Source organism: Eublepharis macularius, chromosome 12 (assembly GCF_028583425.1).
Source record: "Eublepharis macularius isolate TG4126 chromosome 12, MPM_Emac_v1.0, whole genome shotgun sequence".
Lineage (NCBI taxonomy): Eukaryota > Metazoa > Chordata > Lepidosauria > Squamata > Eublepharidae > Eublepharis > Eublepharis macularius.
The window spans coordinates 57,792,903-57,817,257 of NC_072801.1; the positions used below are offsets into that span (position 1 = coordinate 57,792,903).

Here is a 24,355-nt window from a genome sequence, read left to right on the forward strand (position 1 = left end):
GCGTTATTAGACTAGCACGAGGGTCTCTATATTTGCAATCTCCCTGTGGTAACCTAGCAGGTAAGGAAGTGTACACAGTATCTTCCTTCCCTCCAAAACCAACGGCAATTGCAATTAAATATGAACAAACATTAACTTTTTTTATGCAGCTCACTATTACAATTTGAATATGTGCTGACTTACATATGCAACCGTCTACATCTAAATTCACACTGATCTATCTTGGGTATGTGTAAACTAATCTGAACTGACCTATTAATTATATTTTCTATCCATTTACTTTTGAAATTATTAATTAATACAAATCTGCCCTGGATTTTAATGGTACTTCTTGCTTTTGGACAAGAAATAAAGTTGCTCGCCTCCTAGGTGGGGCCTGGAGTTCTCCCAGAATCACAACTGCGATCTGGACTGCAGCTACCAGTTCCCTTGGAGAACATGGCAGCTTTGGAGAGCAGATGCTATGGCACCACATTCCTACTAAGCTAACTCCTGTCCCCAAACTCTACCTTCCCCATGCTCCCAAATCTCCAGAAATTTCCCAGTCTGGAGTTGGCAACCCTAACAAGACATAGGACTCTCATGAGTCTTGAATATATAGCTGTAACTCTAGAGTATATAACTCTATATACTTGATGGACAATTTTGAACTAATTTCAAATGAGACCCACGGCATTTCAGCACCAGAGTAAGTATGATGTATATGAATGTATGGTTTACCATGAAAACATCAAAAACAAGACATGTCAGATTTTAGGACAGCCCAAAAAGTTCACCCTCTTCACTGGCTCCCCTGAGATACCCACCATTAATATAATTTAGCACCAAGCGCTCCAGCTCCCCTCTCTTGGCTCGGAGGCTTCTAAAGACACCTGCACCTTGTTTCCCTAAGGATTCCTGCTGCCCTCAGCCCTTGTTTCCTCCCACTACCCTACCCTCATTTTCAAGTTCTAGCCTTCTCCTGCCAGTATTGTCCCAAGCAGGGTTTTTTTTCTGAGAAAAGAGGTGGTGGAACTCAGTGGGTTGCCCTCGGAGAAAATGGTCACATGGCTGGTGGCCCCGCCCCCTGATCTCCAGACAGAGGGGAGTTTAGATTGCCCTCCGTGCCACTGAGCAGCGCAGAGGGCAATCTCAACTCCTCTCTGTCTGGAGATCAGGGGGCGGGGCCACCAGCCATGTGACCATTTTCAAGAGGTTCCGGAACTCCGTTCCCCTGCGTTCCCCCTGAAAAAAAGCCCTGGTCCCAAGTCTTTACTGCTGCATCCATTAAGGCTTGAACCAAGGATTTCTACACATTAATATGAATAAGAGGAACAGAGACATCTTGTTGAAATTAGTCACCTTATCCACGAATGTTATTCCATGTTCCTGGCAACTGGAAGTTTATATCCCTACCAGAGCTAGAAATCTTTATCCTTTTAACGTCCCACCCTCGACCCCATTTGTGCAGACAACAACAGAGAAACATTATCACCAATATGAAAATAATTTAATTAAAGCTTTATATTCCAAAGTCCATTTGTGCCTGTGGGGCACAGGAGACAAAGGGCTGGTTTCCATCTCCTCTCTTCTTCTCTGATGTTTCTATTGCATCCCCTGGAGCCAAACGAACATCCCTTCTTCTGTGTGTCCCATGGATTCTGGACTCAGTTTGCACCCAAATAGGCTCATGTCAACATTGGTGATTGGCTCAGCGCATAACCAAGGATGCTTTTTTTCCATTCAGCGTCTGCAGAGCCAGCCACCCTCTTTGCAATGAACTACCTATCCCAGCCTCAAAATGCTGTTAAGGATGCAGTCACAGGATTCCACCCTGCTTAAGCCTTTGCAAAATGGGGTGTTAGGAGGAGCTCTGACTCCCTGCACATCTCATGGTCTGAAATTCCCCACATTGCCCAGGGGCACGAATCTTGTTGCAGTGAAGATTTCTACAGATTTGGGGGGGCATCCCTCCCAACCATCTCTGTCTAACAGGAGATGCTCACAAAATTCCAGCACCAATAAGGGGCCTACTAGTTTCAAAAGAGGTGTATACGTCTTTCCCCAGAGAAATGGCTATAAGGTCCCGTCACCTTGTACTCCCCATAGGGTTAGCTTCAGTGGCAGCTTATCAAGGCTCTCTCAACCACAGAAAACACTGCTTAGCTTGTCTGCTCACAAAGGGTCTCCCGTTTCCTGGAAAGCTGCCATCAACCACACATGCCAGGCTTCAACTCCCAATAAGTTATAACTCCCGCCCTGACGGGATATGGCTATAGATTTCGGATCACTTGATTCCCAGTCAATATGTAAAGTCTGTCAACAGAAAGGGAACCTGTCCCTGGACAAATGTAGTGGTGAAAACAGAAAACGACAGGAGCCCCATGGCTTCAGATGGTGGAGATGAGAGATTTGAGAGAAGATTGATTGGTAGAAGAAAGGTTCTCATAACTGTGGCACAGGCAGGAGCAGTCAGAGGAGGCTTCGTCGTCCCCGCCAACCCCACCGCCATTGCGTAGGGGACGGTGATGTGGAGTGCCACGTGTGGTACAGATCACCACACGGGTGTGTCGGTAGGCCACAGCCCACGCCTCGCCCCCAAGGCACTGGCAGCGACTTCGTGGGCCTTTGGAGGAGAAAGGGCTCAGAGAACTGCCGGTCTTCTTCTGCACAAAAAGGCAAGTCCTGGAAAGGAGCAATGAAGTAAACAGCAGAAGTAGGTGAGACAAGAATTCACACCACCAACTGGCATAATCAGTATATTTAATTCTCATAGCTGTGGATACTTAAATCCAGAGATTGGAGCCATGGACAAACAAGAAAGATCTTTCTACAAACCTGAGAAAAGCCCCAGAAGTTAAAAAAAAAAAAGCTGAAATCTAAAATCAAATACATTGGGAGAGCAGGGTTTAAAAAAAAACCCTTGAAAAAATGAATGCCTTCTTTAGTGTCTATTGTGAGGGTTGCTGGCAACCACTACAGAATTGCCTGCTTTCAAGTCTTGGTTACTCCCAGTAACAAATAGTGGAGCAGAGCCCCTTCCAGGGCTGTTTGGCCTTTGAAGAAAGATTCATCAGGGCCAAGACTGGCAGTAACCATTGGGTGACTTGATATCCTGTAACTTGCATGACTCACCCAGGCCTGGCTTCTTGCTACTGTTCAGCAGCAGTCACCCAACAAAAGCCACTGTGGTGTAGTTGCTAAGAGTTTCAAATTAGCATCTGGGAGACCCAGGTTCAAATCTCCACTCTGCCATGGAAATTTGTGTGACCTTGGGCCAGTCGCACATGCTGAGCTTAACCTACCTTACAGGGCTGCTTTCAGGATAAAATGGAGGAGAGGAAATGATATAAGCTGCTTTGGGTCCAAATTCTGAAGTAAGGAGGGGTGTACATTAAGTAAATAAATAACATAGATGGGGAGAATACAAAAAAGTAGGTTGGTGGGTGGGTGGGAAGGAGTGAAGGAAGCAGGAAAAGGTGAGGATTTGTTTTATTCATTCACTAGTAACAATCCCCATTGTGGGGGGAAATTAGAAAGGGAAGGGTGGGTAGGTGGGCACTGCCTCCTCCTCCACTCCTCATCCCAGCTGAGTGAAGGTTGGGGCGGACATTGCCACCTGCTCTGCTCCTGATCCCAGCGTGGTGAATTTAGGGTGCGGGCATTGCTGCCTGCTCCTCTCCTGATCCCAGCTGGGTGAAGTTGGTGTGCAGGCATTGCTGCCTGCTCCACTCCTGATCTCAGCTGAGTGAAGGTAGGGGATGGGAATTGCTACCTGCTCCACTCCTGATCCCAGCCGGGTGAAGGCTGGGGCAGGCATTTCCACCCTCTCCACGCCTGATCCCAGCCTGGGCTTCCCACCGCAATGCATTCTCAGAGAGACAGACTGCCTCTTCTGGGCTTCCCTCCATGGCAGCGCCCTCTGGAGGCGCACCAGGGTAGGACGTGAGTTGTATGGAACACGGTTAGCCTTTTATATAGTAGCATTCATTTCATTTCATTTATGTCATTTCTCCCCAATGGGGATCCAAACCTGTTTACATCATTCTCCTTGCCTCCATTTTATCCTTACAACAGCCTTGTAAGGTAGGTTAGGCTGAGAGCATGGGACTTGCCCAAGGTTACCCAGCAAACTTCCATAGCAGAGCAGGGATTTGACCTTGAGTCTCCCAGATCCCAGACTGATATGGGGGTTGCCAGGAGGAGGGAAAGAGGAAATAATATGAAGGAGGTGATACAGGGGGAAATGATGCGCTCCTCGCAAGACCTGCAGGTTCCCTGGTCTGAGATGGGCCTGGTTCAGCAACTAGCACTGCACAACTCAGGCATAGTTTTCCCAGATAGAGGCTGCCAGGGGGAGAGAAGGAGAGAAAGCTGAAAGGGGGGGCAGATAAAGATAGGTTGGCTGGTGAGTGGGAAAGAGAGAGTTGGGGAGACTATGGGGATTTTCAGGGAGGGGAAAGAGGAAATAGTAGGGAGGGGAAAATGAGATCCCCCCTTGCAGATCCTTTGCTTGTATTCCTTACAAACGTGTATTTTGATCTATTGATAACACCGTTTTCCCCCTCAATATGTCTTTATCCGGGAGGGAAGGCAGCATGGTATAGCCTAGTCAGACCTTGGAAGCTGTACTTGGATGGGCAACCACCAAGGAAGACTCTGCAGGGGAAGGCAATGGCAAACTACCTCAGCTTCTAATTTGCATTGAAAGCCTCTTGGTAGAATAACTGTAAGTTGATTGCAACTTGGCGGCACATACGCATGCCTGTCTTTATCTAACTATCATCTTCTCTTTTTTGAAATCAGTGGAGAACAGGTCAATCAATTAGTAAGTGAACAAAGGCAGTGGAACACCTTCAACTAGGAGTAACAAGGGAACTATAGGACTTGCAAAGAGATCCTCCGCAGGAACAGGGGTGTTACAAGCACGTCCCTCTGAAACATTGGAGGTGATATGGCCAGACACCATGGGGCTGTTATGAGGATAAAAGGGGAGAGTCTTGTCCCTTGCCCTGAGCTTCCTGGACAAAGGACGAGATAAAAGTGCAAACATACAGAAATATGCGAACGGGATAAAAATGAAATGCAAGTGATAATGGAAACCAAATGCTGAGTTTCCAGATTTTCTAATTTCAGTTTTAGAATTCCACTTCCAGGGAAGCATAAGCCATTAAATCAGGTCTGATATGATCGTAAGAGACATTGATTTCCTTTTAAGCCATTCACTGATGATAAGAGTATTATGTATTTGAATACCAAGCTGAAGACTTTACACTTGCTGTTTTTTTCTAACCCTCTGAAGTCACTATTTAGAGGGAGGACATAAAGCAGCCAGGCACCTATCAATGGTGCTTGGATCCAGCTCAGCCCAGCCAATTAACCTGCACATCAGAGGGAGGGCAGGGGAGGGAAGTTGCCAAGGGCCCCAGGGTTGCCGCACCTTCCTTATGAGGAAAGACTGGGGCTGTTTAGTTTAGAGAATAGATGACTATGGGAGAGACACCTGATAACCTCACTCAGCTCTTCTCCTTACTGCAGCCCTGCCCTCACCTGGCGATTGTCCATGCAGGTCCCATGAATTCCAGCATAGCTCTTGTGGATGGTCAAAGGGTCCACATGGTCTTTTTCATCACCAGAAAAGCTGGGTGGATCCAATCCAGTGGCTAGCCCAAGATCATCCAGTAAGCAGCATGGCTGCCTGAGGATATGAAGCTGTCTTCTAAGAGCCAGCGTGGTGTAGTGGTTAGAGTGTCAGATTAGAATGTGGGAGACCTTGGCTCAAATCCCCATTCTGCCATGGAAGCTTGCTGGGTGACGTTGGGCCAGTCATACACTCACAACCTAACCTACCCAACTGGGTTGTTGTGAGGATAAAATGGAGGAGAAGAGAATTATGTAAGCCACTTTGGGTGCACACTGGGGGGAAAGGTGGGGCATAAATGAAGTAAATAAAATAAAAAAATAAAAATAAATCATAGCCTGGAATGATGGTTGTTGTGGGTTTTCCGGGCTGTATTGCCGTGGTCTTGGCATTGTAGTTCCTGACGTTTCGCCAGCAGCTGTGGCTGGCATCTTCAGGGGTGTAGCACCAAAAGATAGAGATCTCTCAGTGTCACATAGCCTGGAATGTTAACCACTATACAACAATGGTTGTTGTGGGTTTTCCGGGCTGTATTGCCGTGGTCTTGGCATTGTAGTTCCTGACGTTTCGCCAGCAGCTGTGGCTGGCATCTTCAGAGGTGTAGCACCAAAAGCTTTTGGTGCTACACCTCTGAAGATGCCAGCCACAGCTGCTGGCGAAACGTCAGGAACTACAATGCCAAGACCACGGCAATACAGCCCGGAAAACCCACAACAACCATCGTTCTCCGGCCGTGAAAGCCTTCGACAATACACTATACAACACTTTTTCTTATGTCATTACAGGCCTTGTTTCCCTCAAATTCTCCTGCCGAGTCTGCCATAGTCCACTAGCCGGTCTTCTAAACTTAATTTGAGGGCTAGAACCCAGGACTCTGAACTGCTGGGAGTGCCCACCGTCCCGAGGACCCTGCTTTCCCACCGGGGACGGAACCCAAGAATCGTGCTTGTTTCTTTCTTCTCCCAACCTACCTCTTGCGCAGATGATATGAGATGATGAGGACAGCTAAGACGAAGGTGCCCGTGGCTGTGTACATGACCCAAGCTGCATTACAAAACAACAGAGGAATCTGTTAGTGTATGACCTTGCGCCCAAATCTTTACACACTACAGGCCGGATTAACCCTCAAGCGAAGCACTCTATGGTGTAGGACCCTTGCTGAGCAGGGAAGGATTTGCCCATTCCTGATGCAGTATCCCTTCAAAAAACACCTGCCACCTCCAAACAAGTTTCAAAACATCCCAAATAACAAGATGGAAAAAGAACCATGTTCCTAGCATGAAAAAGCTGAGAGCTGGGATGGCCAATCTACCAGATCAGCAAAGCAATTTCATCTGACTCGAAGAAGCTTGATCAAACTTTACTCGAAGCATGGTAAAGATTAAACAGTTATGTTCATTTGCTGAAAAAAGAAAAACATATTTCAGACCTTGCAAGCAAGAAAAAAATGCTTATATGGTTAAATTGACATTTCCACAGGCCAACAGCAACTCTGTAAAGCGAGACGTCTTGGGCTGCTCTTAGAAATTTTATTGTATTTGCTGTCTCAAGCACATTCCAAAAAGTTGAAGACAGAACAATCCGTCTCTTTCTGTGCTTCTTTAAAGGGATGTATTTGTGTTTTTACAAAATGCAACTGCTGAGTTTGGGAGGCCAGAGAAGGATATTTTAACTCTTTCGCCTTGGGGTGCTTCCCCACTGAAAACGCACCCTCCCAAGCTGTTTCACTATGCTCAAGAAAAACAATCATCTGTAAACTGACTAAAGTGTGAGTCAAAGTAGTTTAGTGGTGCTGATTTTTGATGGGAAAAAAACAGCCTGAGAGGAAAAGGTTAAGAAACTTCCCTTCTCACCGTTTCAGTGGCTGCGGTTGGTGAAAAAAACAAATCCCATCTCTTAAAAGAAGTACTCACAATATGGAGTAGTACAGGGTCCTTACCACTAGGTGGCATAAAATGTATTATGCAGCCCATGAGAATGAAGTGGGGAGGGGGGGGGGTGCAAGAAAATACAGTTCCATTCCCCACACCACTGTTTGGAGAACAGGGCAGTCCAGAAGAATCCTGAAGTTGGATTTAAACTCCTGGCCAACATAAGGAGAGGTTTACTCAGGATCATGTTTTTAGGACATGGTAGAGACATAAACATGGTATAGATGTACCATGCATCTGACGAAGAGAACCTGATTCTCGAAAGCTTATGCTACAATAAAATTGGTTAGTCTTAAAGGTGCTACTGGACTCTTTTTGATTTTGCTACCACAGACTAACACGGCTAACTCCTCTGCATATATGTGCATTTATGTGTCTCTCTTTCTGTGCATGCTGGCAGATGAGATTCATAGGGTACATTCTTCCTCTCTTTGATGTGCACCATGCAAGCTCAGACTTCAGCAACTTGACAAACATTTTTCCTCTAAGTTTCTAGCCCTTATGGCTGAAAATGTGGTGGCACTGCTAAGACTGCTGAAGCCAGCACCTGGGGCTGCACAGGACTTTTGGCACAAGACAGAGAAGAACAAATTATACCTAATGTTTATCCCACCTTCCTTCCATAGAACTCAGTGGGGCTGGGTTGTCAGGTCTCCCACCGTGATGGACCAACCTGCTCTATCAGCTGGCAGGAAAAAATAAATTTAAAAAAATGTCGGCCGAACATCACACCATTCTAGGAATTGCCAGAAACTGTATGGAAATACCACAGAGTTACCAATAATTCTTAAAGTGGTGTGACATCACTTCTGGGTTTTCTTTTTTCTTTTATATGGGGAAGTACACATATAACTTCGCCCCGTGTAAAGTGAGAAAGGTAGAAGGCAACCCCTGGTGGCCAATACTATATCACAGCAAGGTCTATGCAAGAAATACAGTGTATTTATTCACAATCACAAATATGTGTAAGGGAACCCTAACTTTGTTTCTGAGCACAGTAGTGGCAGCCTGAGCATGTATTTAGCCCTTACCTGGCTCACTATTTCTGCATTCCAAATGGTTCACCCAAGAATTTTTTTTCTCCCCTCAAGGAATTCCAATTATATGTTCACCTTTGACACATACAAGTGAATCTGAGGGAGGGGGTGTTCTCGGAAATGTGTGTGGGATCCTAAGCAAAGAAATGGCAGGCAGGAAAGGGTTAAGCACGCACAGGCAGACACACACACACCTTGCATGGTCAGAAACAGTTATTTGCCAAGTCAGGGTGAACCAAGGAAGGCACACAACCCACTGCTATATCCACATTCTCCTATGACCAAGACGCTTCTATCTTCATATCTGTGTTACTGGGATTCTCTTGCACTTGCCTGTGTGTAATGTATAGCCCTTCCGGTTCCTCAGACTAAGGCAAAAAAAGCCCCATCAGAGACATTAGGACAAATGGCAGCAGCCTAGTTTATTTTACCTCCTACACCTATAGCAGAATCATTGGCACTGTAAGTCCAGGTAGAGTTCAGCCACTCAGAGGAAGTCGGGACAAGACGGAATCCATCACCTGGGAGCGTCCGTTGGGCTCCGTTGATTGAGGGACCCTTCACCCCTGCAAGGAGACCAAAATCTTCCATTTAAAGATTGCAGGGTTTTTTATCACACCCTGTTCCCAAAGGCCCCATCGGTTATCATTATTTTTAGATGCAATGAAGGTCTTCATTGGTCCCATGGCTTTTACCATATCCGTTTTTCATGATGAATATGTTGCTTAAATGTGCCCTATGGTGAGAAACTATTTGCCAAGGCAAGGTGAACAGATGAAAACACCCACCCACCCACACTACCAGCACAATCCTAAGCAGAGTGACTCCAGTTTAAGCCCGTTGAAATCAATTGGCTTAGACTGGAGTAACTTTGCTTAGGATTGTGCTGTATAAATACAACCTAGGAGAGCAGTCTTCAGCTCAGGTAGACCCCACATGCCCACCCACATCTCATCAGCTGTGTTTTTCCTAACCAAAAAATTGCTAGGGAGGCACCATGATATGCCCCATTAGGGAATCTGACATATATTGATAGAGGTGTAAGTAAGTTGTTATTTATTTATTTAGAACATTTCTATATTGGTGCTCCAGGAAACCTAATCAAGGCAGCTTACAAGTAAAATATGATAAAAGCAGGGCAAATAGCAACACCCAGGGGCCACTTCAGGGCGGACAAATAACTGGGGCAGGGGGATTAATCCTTCCTCGCATTCACATTACAGCCCCGATCCAAGTCAGGCCCACACATGACAGCTTTTTCACAGGGGGAAAATGCTAGGAGCGCCATCTGCCCAACTTCTAGTTTTATGTGGCGCTGAACCCTTAGTGGAAGGACGTCATAGAATCCTCCAGTTGAAAAACTGGTACTGCGGTTTAGCTGTGGTGAACCCCAGCTCAGATTAAACCTTACTTTAGAAGAGCCCCGATCAGCTTCCCCAAGCTTTAATTTCAATGCCAAAACACTTTTGCCAGGCTTGTTCTATATAAAAATTTGCCCCAGGGCTTGGTAAGAAGGGATTTCTTCCAATGCGATCCACTGAGGAGGGGCAAACAGGTGGAAAGTGTGATCTCCAGTGGGGGTCCCTTAGCATTTCAAAGAGAAGCAGGGATAAACTTGCCCATAAGGTGCCTATTGCATGGAGGGCACTGGGCTGTTATTTGAAGCCATGCTAGCCAGGGGTAAGGCAAATACCTGTCAATAACACACACAAGAGCTTCACTGTGGTTGTGGGGGGGGGAACCAACCCCAAACACCTCCCTATTCCCAGGGCCTCAGTTCAAAGGGACAGTCCCTCCTTCACCCCCCTCCCTTGCAGGTGTGGAAGCAATGGCTTCTAATTAGAGACTCTGACTCCAAGCCTCAGGGAACGGTTGGCAGGCGTTGGGGTGAGTTCAAAGACATCCCCGCTCTGCCCGTACATACAGAGTCCTCTGCAATCCTCTGTGTACAAAGGCATTTGCATCTGTACTTAGCCAGGCCCCATCTGTGTTCCCACAGCTGCCCCCACCTTGGAAGAGCCTGCATTTTTAGATTCCACTCTGCAGAGAATCACCACATTACACAAGACAAGCAGAACGGGTTCGTCCTGCCCGCTCTGCTCCAGAGGCAGCTGCATCCTGTTGGCCTTGCTTACCCCTGTACAAGATGGCAAAGCCCTGGGATTGCAAGAGCTGGTCCGACTGGAAGGAAAGGATCAGGTAGTCAGTGGGAAGCAGCAAGGGAGCTCCCGGCCTCCATCGCCCATCAAACTGGGCCAGCAACAGGTTGCTGTGTCCATCCCGCAACTCCAGGCGGTCGTTGGGATCATGCATGTCAAAGATCCGGAAAATCAGTTCCAAGGATTCGCAGTCTGGGGGGTGCAGGACCCAGGTGCAGTTGGTGTCAGCCTCATAATCATCTGGGAACTGCGGCGAGTAGATCACTCCAGAGAGATCGCTGAAGTTTCCCTGACAGGCACCCATGGATACTGTGCAGTAGAAAGAGGTAGGGGAACGGGTCAGAAGAAGACTGTTGCAAACACACTTGCGCCTTGCGCAGTGCTCCAAACACTCCTTGGACATTGTGCAATGTATCTATATTAGATTTTTTTTTAGCCCACCCTTAATCCAAGAAACTGCAGGTGGCATATGTCATCCTCCCTCATTTATTGGGTCAAACTATACGTTACATAGCCCTGGTGTACCCTTCCCCACTATATCTACCCAGATCCTTTAGAACAGACATGAATCGCAAATTCTGTGCTTGGAAACTTCATGTGTGGGGGGTCCAGTTCAGATCAGGCAGGCACAGGGGAGACCATGAAAGCCAACCGGACTTAGGCATTTGTGCTTGAGTGGAGATTTGAACCCACATCCCTAGGATCCCAGGCCACGTTGACTTCCACTATCTATTTTGTAGCCCAGTCTGGTAATCTTCAATTTATACACAGGCAGCAGAAGCGGGAAGAGAGCACCCGGGCCTAAGGTCATCCAGTGAACTGAGGCAAGATTTCCAGACACCCTCCCACAATGGGGAAAAAAAACAGTGGCAGTAATGAAGATAAATGTTTTGTTGAACACTGCAAAATTTAATCAATTGATTAGAACTTAAAAGAACAGAATACTCAGGACTGTTGACAATTTTCATGGTAACCGAATCACAAAGCATTTCTATAGAAAATCCAGGTTGTTGTCATTACAGCTAGTTAGAGCCCAAATACCACAAAATTAATAACTAACAAATGTTAGGGTAGGGCCATGAGTGAGTAGAAGAGCCTCCACACGGCATGCAAAAAGTCCCTGGGTCAGTACTTGGCATCTTCCACTAAAGACAGCCATAGTTTCAGGTGGGTCGTGGTGTTGGTCTACAGTAGAATAGCAGGATTTGAGTCCAGTGGCACCTTAGAGACCCACAAGATTTGTCAGGGTGTAAGCTTTCAAGAGTCAGAGCTCCCATCTTCAGACACAAGGGAGCCAGTAAAGACAGCCAGTATCTAGAAAGCCCTTTCTCTGCCTGACAGCTGCTGCCAATCACAATAGAAGTTGAGGGGGGTCAAGGTACAGAGTTGCTTCCATAGAGACCTCTTGCACCATATTCTCCCCCCCACAAACCACAGTGGAGGGGGCAGGAAGGCTTCTGTACGGTATTGTTGTGACATTGTTGTCCACCTTCTGGGTTTTCTCTGGCTCCACTGCAAGGTCTCCCAAACCTGTTTTGGTACAATTTTTCCAGGAAGATCCTACTAAAAGAGCATTTAGGATCCGGGTGGACAAGAAGGTGCAGATTTCTGCAGCTCCAACTCACATCTGGCATGATTTCGCCATTCCGCAACCACCTTCATTAGTGGGCTTTGTACCAGATTTTTTAAAAAATCAGCAGTAGGTTTAACACTATAGTGTTTTAGGTATGCCTAACACTGATTTTTCAGAACAGTTGGGGCAGAACAGTGATTGGCAGTATTAATGAGAGCTTAATGGGGAGCTGTCTCCATGCAGAAGCCACCTGATTTAGCATAAAGCAGCTTCATAAGCTCATGGAAACTACTGGACAGATGTCTTCCATACGGTTGTTCGATCCTTCTTAAAAGTCATTTGGTTAGGATATGCATTGTGACAAGGTTCTTATTTAAAGAAGTGCATTCTTCTAGGAATAAGTCTGCTTTCTTCAGTAAGAATGATTTTGACTTAGGGCCACTTCACACATCACAAAGCCCTCTTGTCCTCCATGTGTCCACCACAGTAGAGGGATGATCTCAAGCAGATGCTTCATTAACAAGTCAGGGGCTACAGACTTTACCACTATGTAAAGTTGTATGTACTATGGCAACATGTACTATATTCTATGTACTATGGATGTACTACGTCCCATGATCTTAAGTATGTGCTCCTATGTACTATCTATTACTTTAAGTATGACCCTTTTGGGTAGTTCTATGTTGTCTAATGTCAGTCCTAGAATTTTTTATGCTCTGTTTTAACTTTTCTTCTACTTTGTACTGGATTTTTTGCTAATGTTATGTCTTTGTAAACTTGCATTTATTTATCCTATGGCATTGTTTATTGAAATATCCTTAATACTGACTGTGCTAACCTCACTCTATGTAATCTACCTTGAATTTCAGTGAGAATGGTGGACCATAAATGACTTAAATAAATAAAACAAATCAGTTTCGCCAATGGAACAGACGGCATCTACCCAGCGCTCTGTCAGGTAAGGAAAACGCAGGGGAGGAGACTTAAGCTCCCTCTCCCTGCATGCTGTGGTCCCGATCCAATCAGGCCCACGTGGACACAAGTAGGGCTATCAAATCTGAATTGAGAAATTCCTGGAGATTAGGAGACAATGGCTGGGGAGGGCAGCTGGGGAGGAGGGAGCTCTAAAGAGATGTAATTCCATAAAGTCCATCCTTTTTCCTCCAGAGGCCCTGATCTCTGTATTCTGGGAATCAGTTATCATTCTAGGAGAATGTCAAGCCCCATCTTGAGGCTGTTAACTCTAAACATTAGTTATCTGACAGCAGGGCCTTTGGGGTGGTTGCCCTGAGGTTCTGTAATGTCCTAACATAGGAAGTTTGCTTAGCCCCAGTTCTCGTGACCTTTTTCGAGTGGCAAAAACTTTCTTATGCTGCCAAGCCTTTAAAGGTGATAATGGTTTCCTGCTTTATCCTCCTGCTGCCCAGTACAGTCTGTGAAGGTTTTATTAGTTTTAATATGGCATCTTTACTATGCAATTATATGAGTGGCTTTAAGCTGCAGACTGCTTCGGAAGCAACAGTTAAAAACTGGGGTACACAATTAGTAAAGAAACATCTAGTAAAATGACATGGAAGACAGTTAATAGATGGGAGAGAGGGAAGGAAGCTCAAGATGTAGCCAGGGTGAGGCCTGTGGGTGGACCACTGTGCCTGGAGCACTGATTTGCCCTACCCAAGAATTTTTTTGTGAAAAGCAAGCTTTTAAATTTGTGACATGATAGCTAGGGTTTGAAGTCTATAGGCCTCTCTTATGAACAGGAAAAAGTCAAGCTTTCCCCCCACTCTATCAGCAACAGCTGGCCTCCACACAAAGTGTTGGTACTCCAAACACTACTCACCCTGCCCGCCCCCACCCAACATCCTCCTGGCTCAGGACAGATTTTTCAAGCGCACTCTCACGCTCATCAGATGTAAGTGATCCTGAAACAAATCCCCCCTCCGCGACTGTGGCTGTAAGCCTGGCAGGTTGCTGAAAGGGGGTCAATGAGTAACTTGAGGAAGGAAGGCGTTGGTTGCAAGCAGGCAAAAAGCCCTGAACTGCTAAAAAAATAACAAGTCTTATTAAACGTTTCTGACACGAACATGTTCATAAGTACTAAAATATGTATAAACATTTGGAGATGTGAAGAAGAAGGCTCCATAAGGATCGGTTGCTTATGAGGAGATCACTGATCCCCCCATTCATTTTTTAGAAGCCCAACCAGAAAATATAGCCACCCTATGTGGCAAGGAAGACAGCACAGGCCACAGGCATGCACCTAAAGATATGGAAACTCAAGGAAGAAACAGCTGAATTAAAATCAATCAATAGGGAAACCCCTGGGCATGAGTTTTTCTTTCATCAATTGTTTGATCACCTCCAGTTTTCACTTCTGGCTCTGTGGAGAAGGCAGAATGTAAATATTCTAAAAAATAGAAATGAAATTTGCTATGATCATTTTGGGTGAATATATGGGTCAACTTCTAGCCCACCAAATAGCCCCCAGAGTGATTTTCCTTAGAAAATAATGGCTGAATTTTATCATTTTTTTCTGAAAATTCGCTAAAAATTCAAGATACCTGGTTTTCAATTCAGAATATTTGGATTTTACCGAATCAGTCAAAATTTTGGTATTTTAATCCGAATTCCAAACCAAACTGCACAGCCCTAGCATTGGAATTTTGTGTGCAGTGCCTCAAAGGGACTCTATATATTAGTCTGATCCACACTTTATGAAGTACAGAGGTTGGGTCAGGGGTGCCCACCCTGTGTAATAGTCAAAAGTGGGTTGTAGGTTCTCTTCATGCAGTGTTCAATTTGGACTGGGGATGTGGTACACATGGCAAAGGGGCTTCAACATCACTCCCCCCCACACACACACACCATTTTCCCAACGTAAAACAATCAGGGGTGCAATTTGTTCCTGGAATACTTGTGGATTGCCCCAATGGGCCAAATATTGGCCCTAGGATGTATCATTTTAGGAAAAGGGCATGGGGAGGGGTAAGCCTGAAGTCCCTTGTCCACGTGCACTGTGGTCCCAATTTGAACTGAGCACCAAGCTTGTAGGAATAGAAGAGAACCAGGAACGCACTGTTGCGCTATTAAAAAAGAATTATTAAAAAATGCTAGAACTCTAAGCAGTTAAAGCTTCCTCTATGTCCTAAACATCTCTCAAAGTTGAGGGGGGAAACTAAGAAAGAAAACAGCCGAGTGTCTGAAAAACAGGAAAAACAAAACCCTTCTGGAAAACCAACATTTGTTAAAAATAAATCAATCAATAAAATCCAGATGTTTAGCACATGAAATTGGAAGAACAGTGGCAAAATGATATCCACTCTGGAGAAGTCCTAATTTTTTTTCTTTTCAAACCAAAATATGCTCAAGGCCTTTCATACATTCTTTCTGTTTCAAATCAGGAATCTTCCTCCTTATCAATACTTATCTCCTTCAGTTGAGGCAAAGAGCACCATTCTTGCCCTCCCCTGACAAAAGCTGTCCAGGAGACACAAAACTCTCTGAAATTGCATTCCAAATTTATTTTGGGTTATAGTTTTCAAGAGGGACAGGGCCTACCCTTGCAAATGGGGTATTCAAAATGAGAAGAACTGTGTAATTACAGTAATTATCGTAGGCAGTCTTGGATTTTAAATCCCCTGTTAAGGCTTGAGAAAAAGCAAAAAAGATTCAATTTTTCACAACCCTGTTCTCTGCTTCCGTCACCTGCTGTAATGGAGGGGAGGAGGGTGTTGGTTAGGCAAAGCTGCTGCTGCTTCTGGGAATGTAAAAGTACACTATGGCTCTCTGGATTGCTACCTGGCAACCTTACAGGTGATAATTCAGAGGATGTTTAAAATCTATAGCTTCTGTAATCCCTCTGATGCCATTTTTACACAAATGGGTTCTTGCTGTCATGAACCCTGGATCCCGATCCAAAGTTTAAGTCACACATATGCTGTTAACAGTTTCAGGGAATATTAGGGTGCTTTTTGGAATGTACATTCATCCCATTTTCTCCTCTGGTCTTTGTGTTGTTTTCAAAATCTGCACAACCTGATTGACCTGGGGTGACAGGGAAGAAAAAGAAATCATGTGCGTCATCTGATAAATGATAACTGTGCTCAGCCTCAGTGGCTATTAGCCAGTTGCCAAAAAAAGATATTCCATATTCCATATGCCACATTCCAAGGCAACATAACTCTGATTAATCAAATTCTAGGAAATTATAGCAGGACAAATCTATCACTACCTTTCTTTACCTGTCTCCTCCTCTCTCTTTCACACACACACATTATGGTTTATTGGATTGATAATAACAATATTAGAGATTGGTTGTTGTGGGTTTTCCGGGCTGTATTGCCGTGGTCTTGGCATTGTAGTTCCTGACGTTTCGCCAGCAGCTGTGACTGGCATCTTCAGAGGTGTAGCACCAAAAGACAGAGATCTCTCAGTGTCACAGTGTGGAAAAGATGTGGGTCATTTGTATCTACTCAGGAGGGGTGGGGTTGAGCTGAGTCATCCTGTGAGAGTTTCCCAGGGTGTGGAATGCTAATGGTGGGAGGCTTCACTGTATCCTGAGGAGGTTCTTTTGCATATGGATTGGTACTTGATGTGCTAATCTTCTCTGCAGGGCTATTGTCGGGGATAGAATGTTTTGTTAGCTTGGTGTTTTTCAGAACTGGAAACCATGCTCTGTTCATTCTTAAGGTTTCTTCTTTCCTGTTGAAGTTTTGCTTATGCTTGTGAATTTCAATGGCTTCCCTGTGCAGTCTGACAAAGTAGTTGGAAGTGTTGTCCAGTATTTTAGTGTCCTGGAATAAGATACTGTGCCCTGTTTGAGTTAGGCTATGTTCAGCCACTGCTGCTTTTTCAGGTTGTCCAAGTCTGCAGTGTCTTTCATCTTCTTTTATTCTTGTCTGGATGCTACGCTTTGTGGTCCCTGGTAGCATCCAGACAAGAATAAAAGAACATGAAAGACACTGCAGACACTGCAGACTTGGACAACCTGAAAAATCAGCAGTGGCTGAACATAGCCTAACTCAAACAGGGCACAGTATCTTATTCCAGGACACCAAAATACTGGACAACACTTCCAACTACTTTGTCAGACTGCACAGGGAAGCCATTGAAATTCACAAGCATAAGCAAAACTTCAACAGGAAAGAAGAAACCTTAAGAATGAACAGAGCATGGTTTCCAGTTCTGAAAAACACCAGGCTAACAAAACACTCTACACCCGACAATAGCCCTGCAGAGAAGATTAGCACATCAAGTACCAATCCATATGCAAAAGAACCTCCCCAGGATACAGTGAAGCCTCCCGCCATTAGCATTCCACACCGTGGGAAACTCTCACAGGATGACTCAGCTCAACCCCACCCCTCCTGAGTAGATACAAATGACCCACATCTTTTCCACACTGTGACACTGAGAGATCTCTGTCTTTTGGTGCTACACCTCTGAAGATGCCAGTCACAGCTGCTGGCGAAACGTCAGGAACTACAATGCCAAGACCACGGCAATACAGCCCGGAAAACCCACAACAACCATCGTTCTCCAGCCGTGAAAGCCTTCGACAATACAATATTAGAGATTGAAACAAAAGATATAATTCATTATTACTTATGGAAGAATATGAGGGGGAAAAACAGGTGTCTATCACATTTCTATGCATCCCTTCCTCTGAGGAGCTAGAAGCATACTTGGCTCGGCCCCTCTCCATTATATCCTCACAACTATCCATGAAGTAAGCAAGATAGAGAAGTCATCCAGTAAGCTTTGTAGCTGTGTTGGGATTTGAACACAATTTTTCCCAGGCCTAGTCCCCCACACTGGCTCTAGCCAGTAAGGAAATCAGTCAAGATTATTTGTAAAAAATGTTTGGTCATCACAAGGCCATCAAATAAATTACCTCAGAAATCAGACAACAACATGAATGGCAACACTCAGACTGTCCATAAGATAAGCCATGTATCAAAGTGGTTATTTATTTATTTATTTAATTCAATTTATACCCCGCCTTCCCCACAGATGGGCTTAGATGGGTTATTATCCTATCACTTCACAGAAATTACTGTTCAAAGAATAATTTCTAAAAGAATAACATTAAAACCCACAAATGACGTGATATGACAAGCAGCACATTCCAGCGGAGGAACTACGAATACAAAGGCCCGAAACTAAAATTAATTAAAACCAAAATGGACAGTAGTGAACTTTCTAGGGAGGGAATTGGAAGACATAGTGCCACTACCAAAAAGTCCTCTTCCTGGTCACCAAACACCTTGCCACAGAAGGCAGGAGTATCCAGATAGGTTCATGCAAGGTCTTACTAAGTGGGCAAGATTCTGACAAAGGAGAAACAGTCTGCTGGCTAAAATAAGGTAAAGTACTAAAGCAGAAGTTGGGGGGAGGTTTAAAAAGGTCTTTAAAAGCGTAGATGGTCCCACACTTGAGGCTACCCATCTCAAGAAGGGGGCTGGGGTTCTCCAGGAATCACAACTGATCTCTAGACTGCAGAGATCAGTTGCCCTGGAAAAAATGGCAGACTCTATGGCATCACATCCCTGCTGAGATCCTTCCCCAAACTCCACCCCAAAGCTCCACAAAATTCCCACTCAGAGATGGCAACCCTACCCACAGGTTATGAGATTTTAGTATTCTCATACTGGAATCACACAAAGCCTGGACGTTTGCTGACAGGAACAGGACAAGATTGGCATGGAGTGTTCTGTTCCTTTAGGTTTAGCCAGCACTGCCCACAAATGATTCCCCCCATTACATCACCCAGGCCCAAACCAAACATCTCATGACAAAAATCACAAGGCCTGCCCAATTCCATGGCTCCTCAGTGTGACTGCAGACCCCAAAATATCATCCACTACTTTCTGTGGCTACAGATTTAGGGTCTTTCTGCCATCTAATGGACGTCTGATTTAAATCAAATACACTTGGGTTGAGAGAGTTATCCAGAATGGTGCTTGTGCTTCTGCACACTTACCGTTATATATACCGATCCGCCCGTCCCCCCCACACAGCTCGCTGGACTTGCCAAAGCAGACTTGGTCACATTCCACAGCGCTCACTGGCTGGCTGCGGCGGATATCCCCCTCGTGGCCACAGAAACACGCGTAGCCAGCTTCTACCCCTGCAAACTGCAAAGAAAAGAGAAAGAGATGATAGGAAAATGTGCAGGTGAGGAGGAGGAATCTCTCTCTACAACCTACCCATGACCCTAGGATGGGGTTTATTAAATCACATGGCTGAGGCTGTGGATCATAGGATAAGAAAGCATAATTATTGTTTATAAAGGGGTCTAAAGTAATTAGTGGCTGTACAAAAATTAAACACTAACAAGCCCTGCCTTAATATAAAGATGAAGAAAGGACGTGAGCAGAACCACAAGTGACAAAAGGCACAGATTGGACACTTGTCAGCTTCCCTCAAGTTTTGATGGGAAATGTAGGCATCCTGGTCTCGCAGCTTCGCTCTCTGACTGCTGTCCAATGGACTTTTCAACTGTCACTTGTCCAACATTCCGCCAAGCTGCCTACATTTCCCATCAAAACTTGAGGGAAGCTGACAAGTGTCCAACCTGTGTCAGGCGTCACTTGTGGTTCTGCTCACAGTGGGAAGGAAAGTAGCATAGACAGGGTCAAGTGGGAAAAGCCATGAACAGATGTCTCAGTGAGAAAGGCGGACTATAAATGACATAAATATTATGCAGCTGCAATCAGAGACCTTTTAAGATGTTACAGTCACACGTACGAGGACTCCACCCAGTACATAACAGCAGCATACACTACCTGCAATTTTCCCCATATGCATGATTGTCATGTTACATGAACAGGGCAACATGCATATTTACCATGTGTGTACATGTTGCCCCTGTTCACAGCAACATGGCAACTGTGCATATTAGGAGGATCACAGATAGCATGCACACCCATCACACAAGGTTGGTATGCTCTCAGCATGCGTGCTTGTAACATCAAAAAATGTCTCAGATGTCACAACAAACCTCGGTTTCTTTGCAACAGGTTCAAATGTGGCTCTTCCCTTCAAAGGGACCGCAGTAGAAAGGCTTCCTGGTTTGGGAAAACTGTGCTCGGTTTTCTGTAACACATAAATGTGAGTGGAATTTGATCAAAGATTTCCCAAACCGGAAAAGTGAAATTGAGGTTTTAATGTATTCTTATGTCGGCTGTAAGCTACCTTGAGGGCCATAAGGCAGAATGTTTTCAATAAAATAAGGTTACTTTAGTTTCTGTCTTATGTGTTTGAGTTTATTAATTGAATTTTTTTTACTTTAATAAATAAATAAAACAAGGTTTCAATCATGATGCTTGAGGAGAGGGAGTACACAAGCATGACATGGGTGTTTGCACCAACCATGAACAGAGGTGCAGCCTGCGTCAAGAAAAAACTTGAATGTAACAGAAGAAGATGGGGCAGGAAACATGAAGAGGAAAGAAACACAAGTAAGAAATATCTTCATAGGTTTAACTACAGGGGTTTCTACCTTCACAGTGAAGGTTCTAATGAGGAGTAGAAGCTCGATATAGAGGAACAAGGCTTTCATAGACATTTGCAAGTATGTACAAAAAGCTTAAAGCAAAGAAGACAAGAAAGAGGAAGTTGGCAAGAGAATGAAGAGCAATCCCAATCCATAGGTTGTTAAACTGGAATCAGACAACAATTTTTAAAGGAACTGAAAACATTTTCAAAGCAGTTTCACACCTCACAGTGTGCTCATATACAGTTCTTTTATCTCTAATGCCTCTAAGCAAATAAGTGTTGCAGGTTTGAAAACAATGCAAAAAAAACCTGCCAACACTTTTTACCAGAGGCTAAAGCCCTTAGATCCCTATATGGCCTGGGGTCAACATACCTGAAGGGCCACCTCCTCCCATATGAACCTCCCCAACCTCTCCAGTCATCTTCAGAGGCCCTGTCTCAGTTAACCCACCATCTGAGGCTAGATGGGGGGTGACCCAAGAAAGGGCCTTCTCAATCATGGTACCAAAACTTTGGAGCTCCCTGCCCACAGAGATTTGTCTTTCTTCTCCTATTGTTGCCTTCGACCAGCGGGTTAAGATTTTTTGTTTCGTTTGGTGTTCCTTCACTAATTCTTGTTAGCCTCCCTCCCTATTTATCTTACTACATAAAAGGTGAGCCATATTGGCGATGACTCACTTTTTAGCCTGGCGCAGGCGCACTGAGGGGTCTGCGGGTCTGCCTGCACCAGGATAAAAGTGAGTTTTTGGCACAGCGTGGCAGGGCCTTCAGAGGTCTGCGCAGGGCTTCTGTGCCACCTGCAGAAGGCCTCTGAGGGACCACGGAGCCCAGGGCCAGTGCCAGAGTTCCTGGTGCCTGAGGCCAGGGGCAGCTTCAGGGCTGTTGCTGCCCCCACGCGCGCACGCTTTGTGTGTGCACGTTCGCACCCAGACTGTGTGATGACATCACTGCATGTGACATCATTATGCAACATGCTGCTGCGAGCCAGCCCCATTGGTGTCAGCAAACAAACTGTATAAACCGCACCCTACTAACTAGATTATATGAATATATCAACTTGTTTAATAAAGCACTTTCATAAGAATCATTAATACAAGCATAATAATAAAGGTAACTGCTATTATATTATATTAGAATCTTGCACAGCACAACAAAAATTATATATTTGAATTGGGTTATGATGGATGTGGATCCTCAGATGATGTGAATTTGTATTATGCTTGTATTAATGATTCTTATGAAAGTGCTTTATTAAACAAGTTGATATATTCATATAATCTAGTTAGTAGGGTGCGGTTTATACAGTTTGTTTGCTGATTCATCCCGCACCTCTCTCCTGTGTTAATTTTGAGCCCCATTGGTGTGGCAGGCAGCTGAGACGGTATGCGGGTGACCTCCCAGCCCTCCTGTTCAGTTGCTCCCCACCACCCCAGCTGCCTGCTGCGGCTGGCCCACAGCTGTGTGTAGGTGGCGGTGGCAGCACAGAGCAACTGAGAGAAAGGGCTGGGAGGCTGCCCACTCAGACTGTCCTGTGCTGCCACCGCCAGCACATGCTCCCAGCCAGGCACAGCAGCTGCAGGCCAGGTGCAGCAGGCAGCCAGGGCAATGCGCGGGCAGCTTCCCAGCCCTTCCACTCAGCCACCAGCACTGCTGCTGCCAGCTTTGCAGCACGCGCCCCCACCCCCCGGTACCCCCCTCCGGTGCCTCAGTGCTCGAGGTGGCTGCCAGACCTCCATGGACACGCCAGCCCTGGTGGAGCCAGTGGGAAGGCGTATCGCAGCCCTGCAGCCACCCTGGTGGGCGGGGGGCAGGCTCGCCACCGCCTCAACAGTTGCTGTGGTGCGTCACTCACAACACACCATGGAGGCAGTGGGAAGGCCACACGGGGCAGGGGCAGGCTCTCCGCCACCTCCATGGTCGCTGTGGTGTGCCCCTCCCAATGCATCCCTTCCAACACACCGCGGAGGTGGCAGGAAGGCCGGGGGGGGCAGGCGGGCGAGGCTTTCTGCTGCCTCCATAGCTGCTATGATGCCTCAGAAGGGCTGCACCAGCACAGCCTTCCCAAAGCCCCGCTGCTAGAGCCCGTTGTATTTTTTCAGACAACAGGCTCTGCTGTTAGTGTGTCTATCTGTTTACATGTTTATTTAATAGTTTTAAACATTTTATATATAATTTGTATTTTAAATGTTGTTTCAATGTTTGAAATGTTTGATATGTTTTAGTGTTCACTGCCTTGGGCACTCTTTGGATCAAAAGGCTACATTGGAATGTTTTAAATAAATAAATATGGAGGAGCGTCCTTGATATTGACCCAGAGGAGTTAGCCATGTTAGTCTGTAGTAGCAAAATAGAAAAGAGTCCTTGATATTGACTGCACTAATCTCACACTATGTAATCCGTCTTGAGTCTCAGTGAGAAAGACGGATTAATAAATAAATAAATACTCCAAGCAGCAGCAATGCCTCTTTCAAATGATAATTTTATCAATGTTTTAAAGGTTAGTGGTATAGCAGAGCAATGTCTGGTCATGGGTATTTTTAAAATGCATCATAAACAAAATAGATGGAATCCTTAATGAAACGGACACAATTAAAGTTGGAAAAAAGTTCACAATGGCTTCAGTCTATGAAAGCTGCTTCAGCAGGTACAGGCCACACCCAAGAGCTGCTTGCAGGCACCTGGCTGACATGTTAGGTGTGGGGTTCAAAGGTTAGAAGACACAGGAGGGTCCATAATTCTATGCAAAGCAGCATGCAAATTATGCATGTGTTTAAACTGAACTTCCTTCACTGCCTCATGCTCATAAAATGCAATACAATCTTAATTGAACAAAAACATATGTCAGAGTACTCGCTCATCGCCCCAGCATTGCTATAATCAATGGCAGGACTCTGACGGAGCATTTCCATGGCTAGAACAGTTTCTGCGTATGGAGCTCAACATTTTCACTTGCCTCCTCCCATTGCAACCCCAAATGCCCTCCAGAATGCTGGTCCTGGAACAGCTTTTCCGAGGCATTTTGGGCAGCAGCAGCAAGAGGGAGGTGAGAAAGTCGCACTCCCCTGTCGGAAATCATGCCCTGCATGTAAACACTCTCTTGGTTCCAAGCCATTGGCTAGAACATTAGAAGCTGGGAGCAGAAATGTATTTCTTATGGAGCAACTGGGTGGAATAATGCTTCTGTATACCCCCTTGTCCCCTCCCCACCCATGTTTCCATAAATAAAAGGAACATGAACATTTTAAATTAAAAAACAGACAGCTGAAAATTCAGAGGGAAAGAGCTGAAAATATCCCACTGGGCCTCCACAAGCCCCGTCTATTACTAAGCCCTTCCTGTGAGAATTACTGAAGGGATGCAAATGCTGGGCAGGGGGGAGAACAGCATTTTCCCAGGTAGAAAATACAGTGTGGGAAATGATCAGGAAATGCCGTCTCTATGGCACAGGCGCATACTGCTGCAAGGGCCGCTGTCCAAACCAAGCGCAACAAATGGCTAACAACTGTGCATTGGTTGCGCCAATAAAAATTGATAGT

General features: G+C 45.4%; 1 protein-coding gene across 1 annotated transcript in view; it reads right to left on the bottom strand.

Annotated features, from left to right (window-relative positions):
• Window positions 1-1,479: 1,479 nt before the first annotated feature.
• The window catches only part of KREMEN2 (kringle containing transmembrane protein 2), a 36,872-nt gene continuing 13,996 nt past the window's right edge, over window positions 1,480-24,355 (bottom strand). Inside the window, exons 4-8 of the mRNA XM_054994708.1 lie at window positions 19,303-19,456; window positions 10,724-11,056; window positions 9,020-9,154; window positions 6,592-6,664; window positions 1,480-2,664 (exon numbers count right to left, since the gene is read on the bottom strand). Of these exons, the coding sequence (XP_054850683.1) occupies window positions 2,370-2,664; window positions 6,592-6,664; window positions 9,020-9,154; window positions 10,724-11,056; window positions 19,303-19,456 (990 nt within the window). The 3' untranslated portion in view covers window positions 1,480-2,369. The remainder of the gene's footprint in view (window positions 2,665-6,591; window positions 6,665-9,019; window positions 9,155-10,723; window positions 11,057-19,302; window positions 19,457-24,355) is intronic.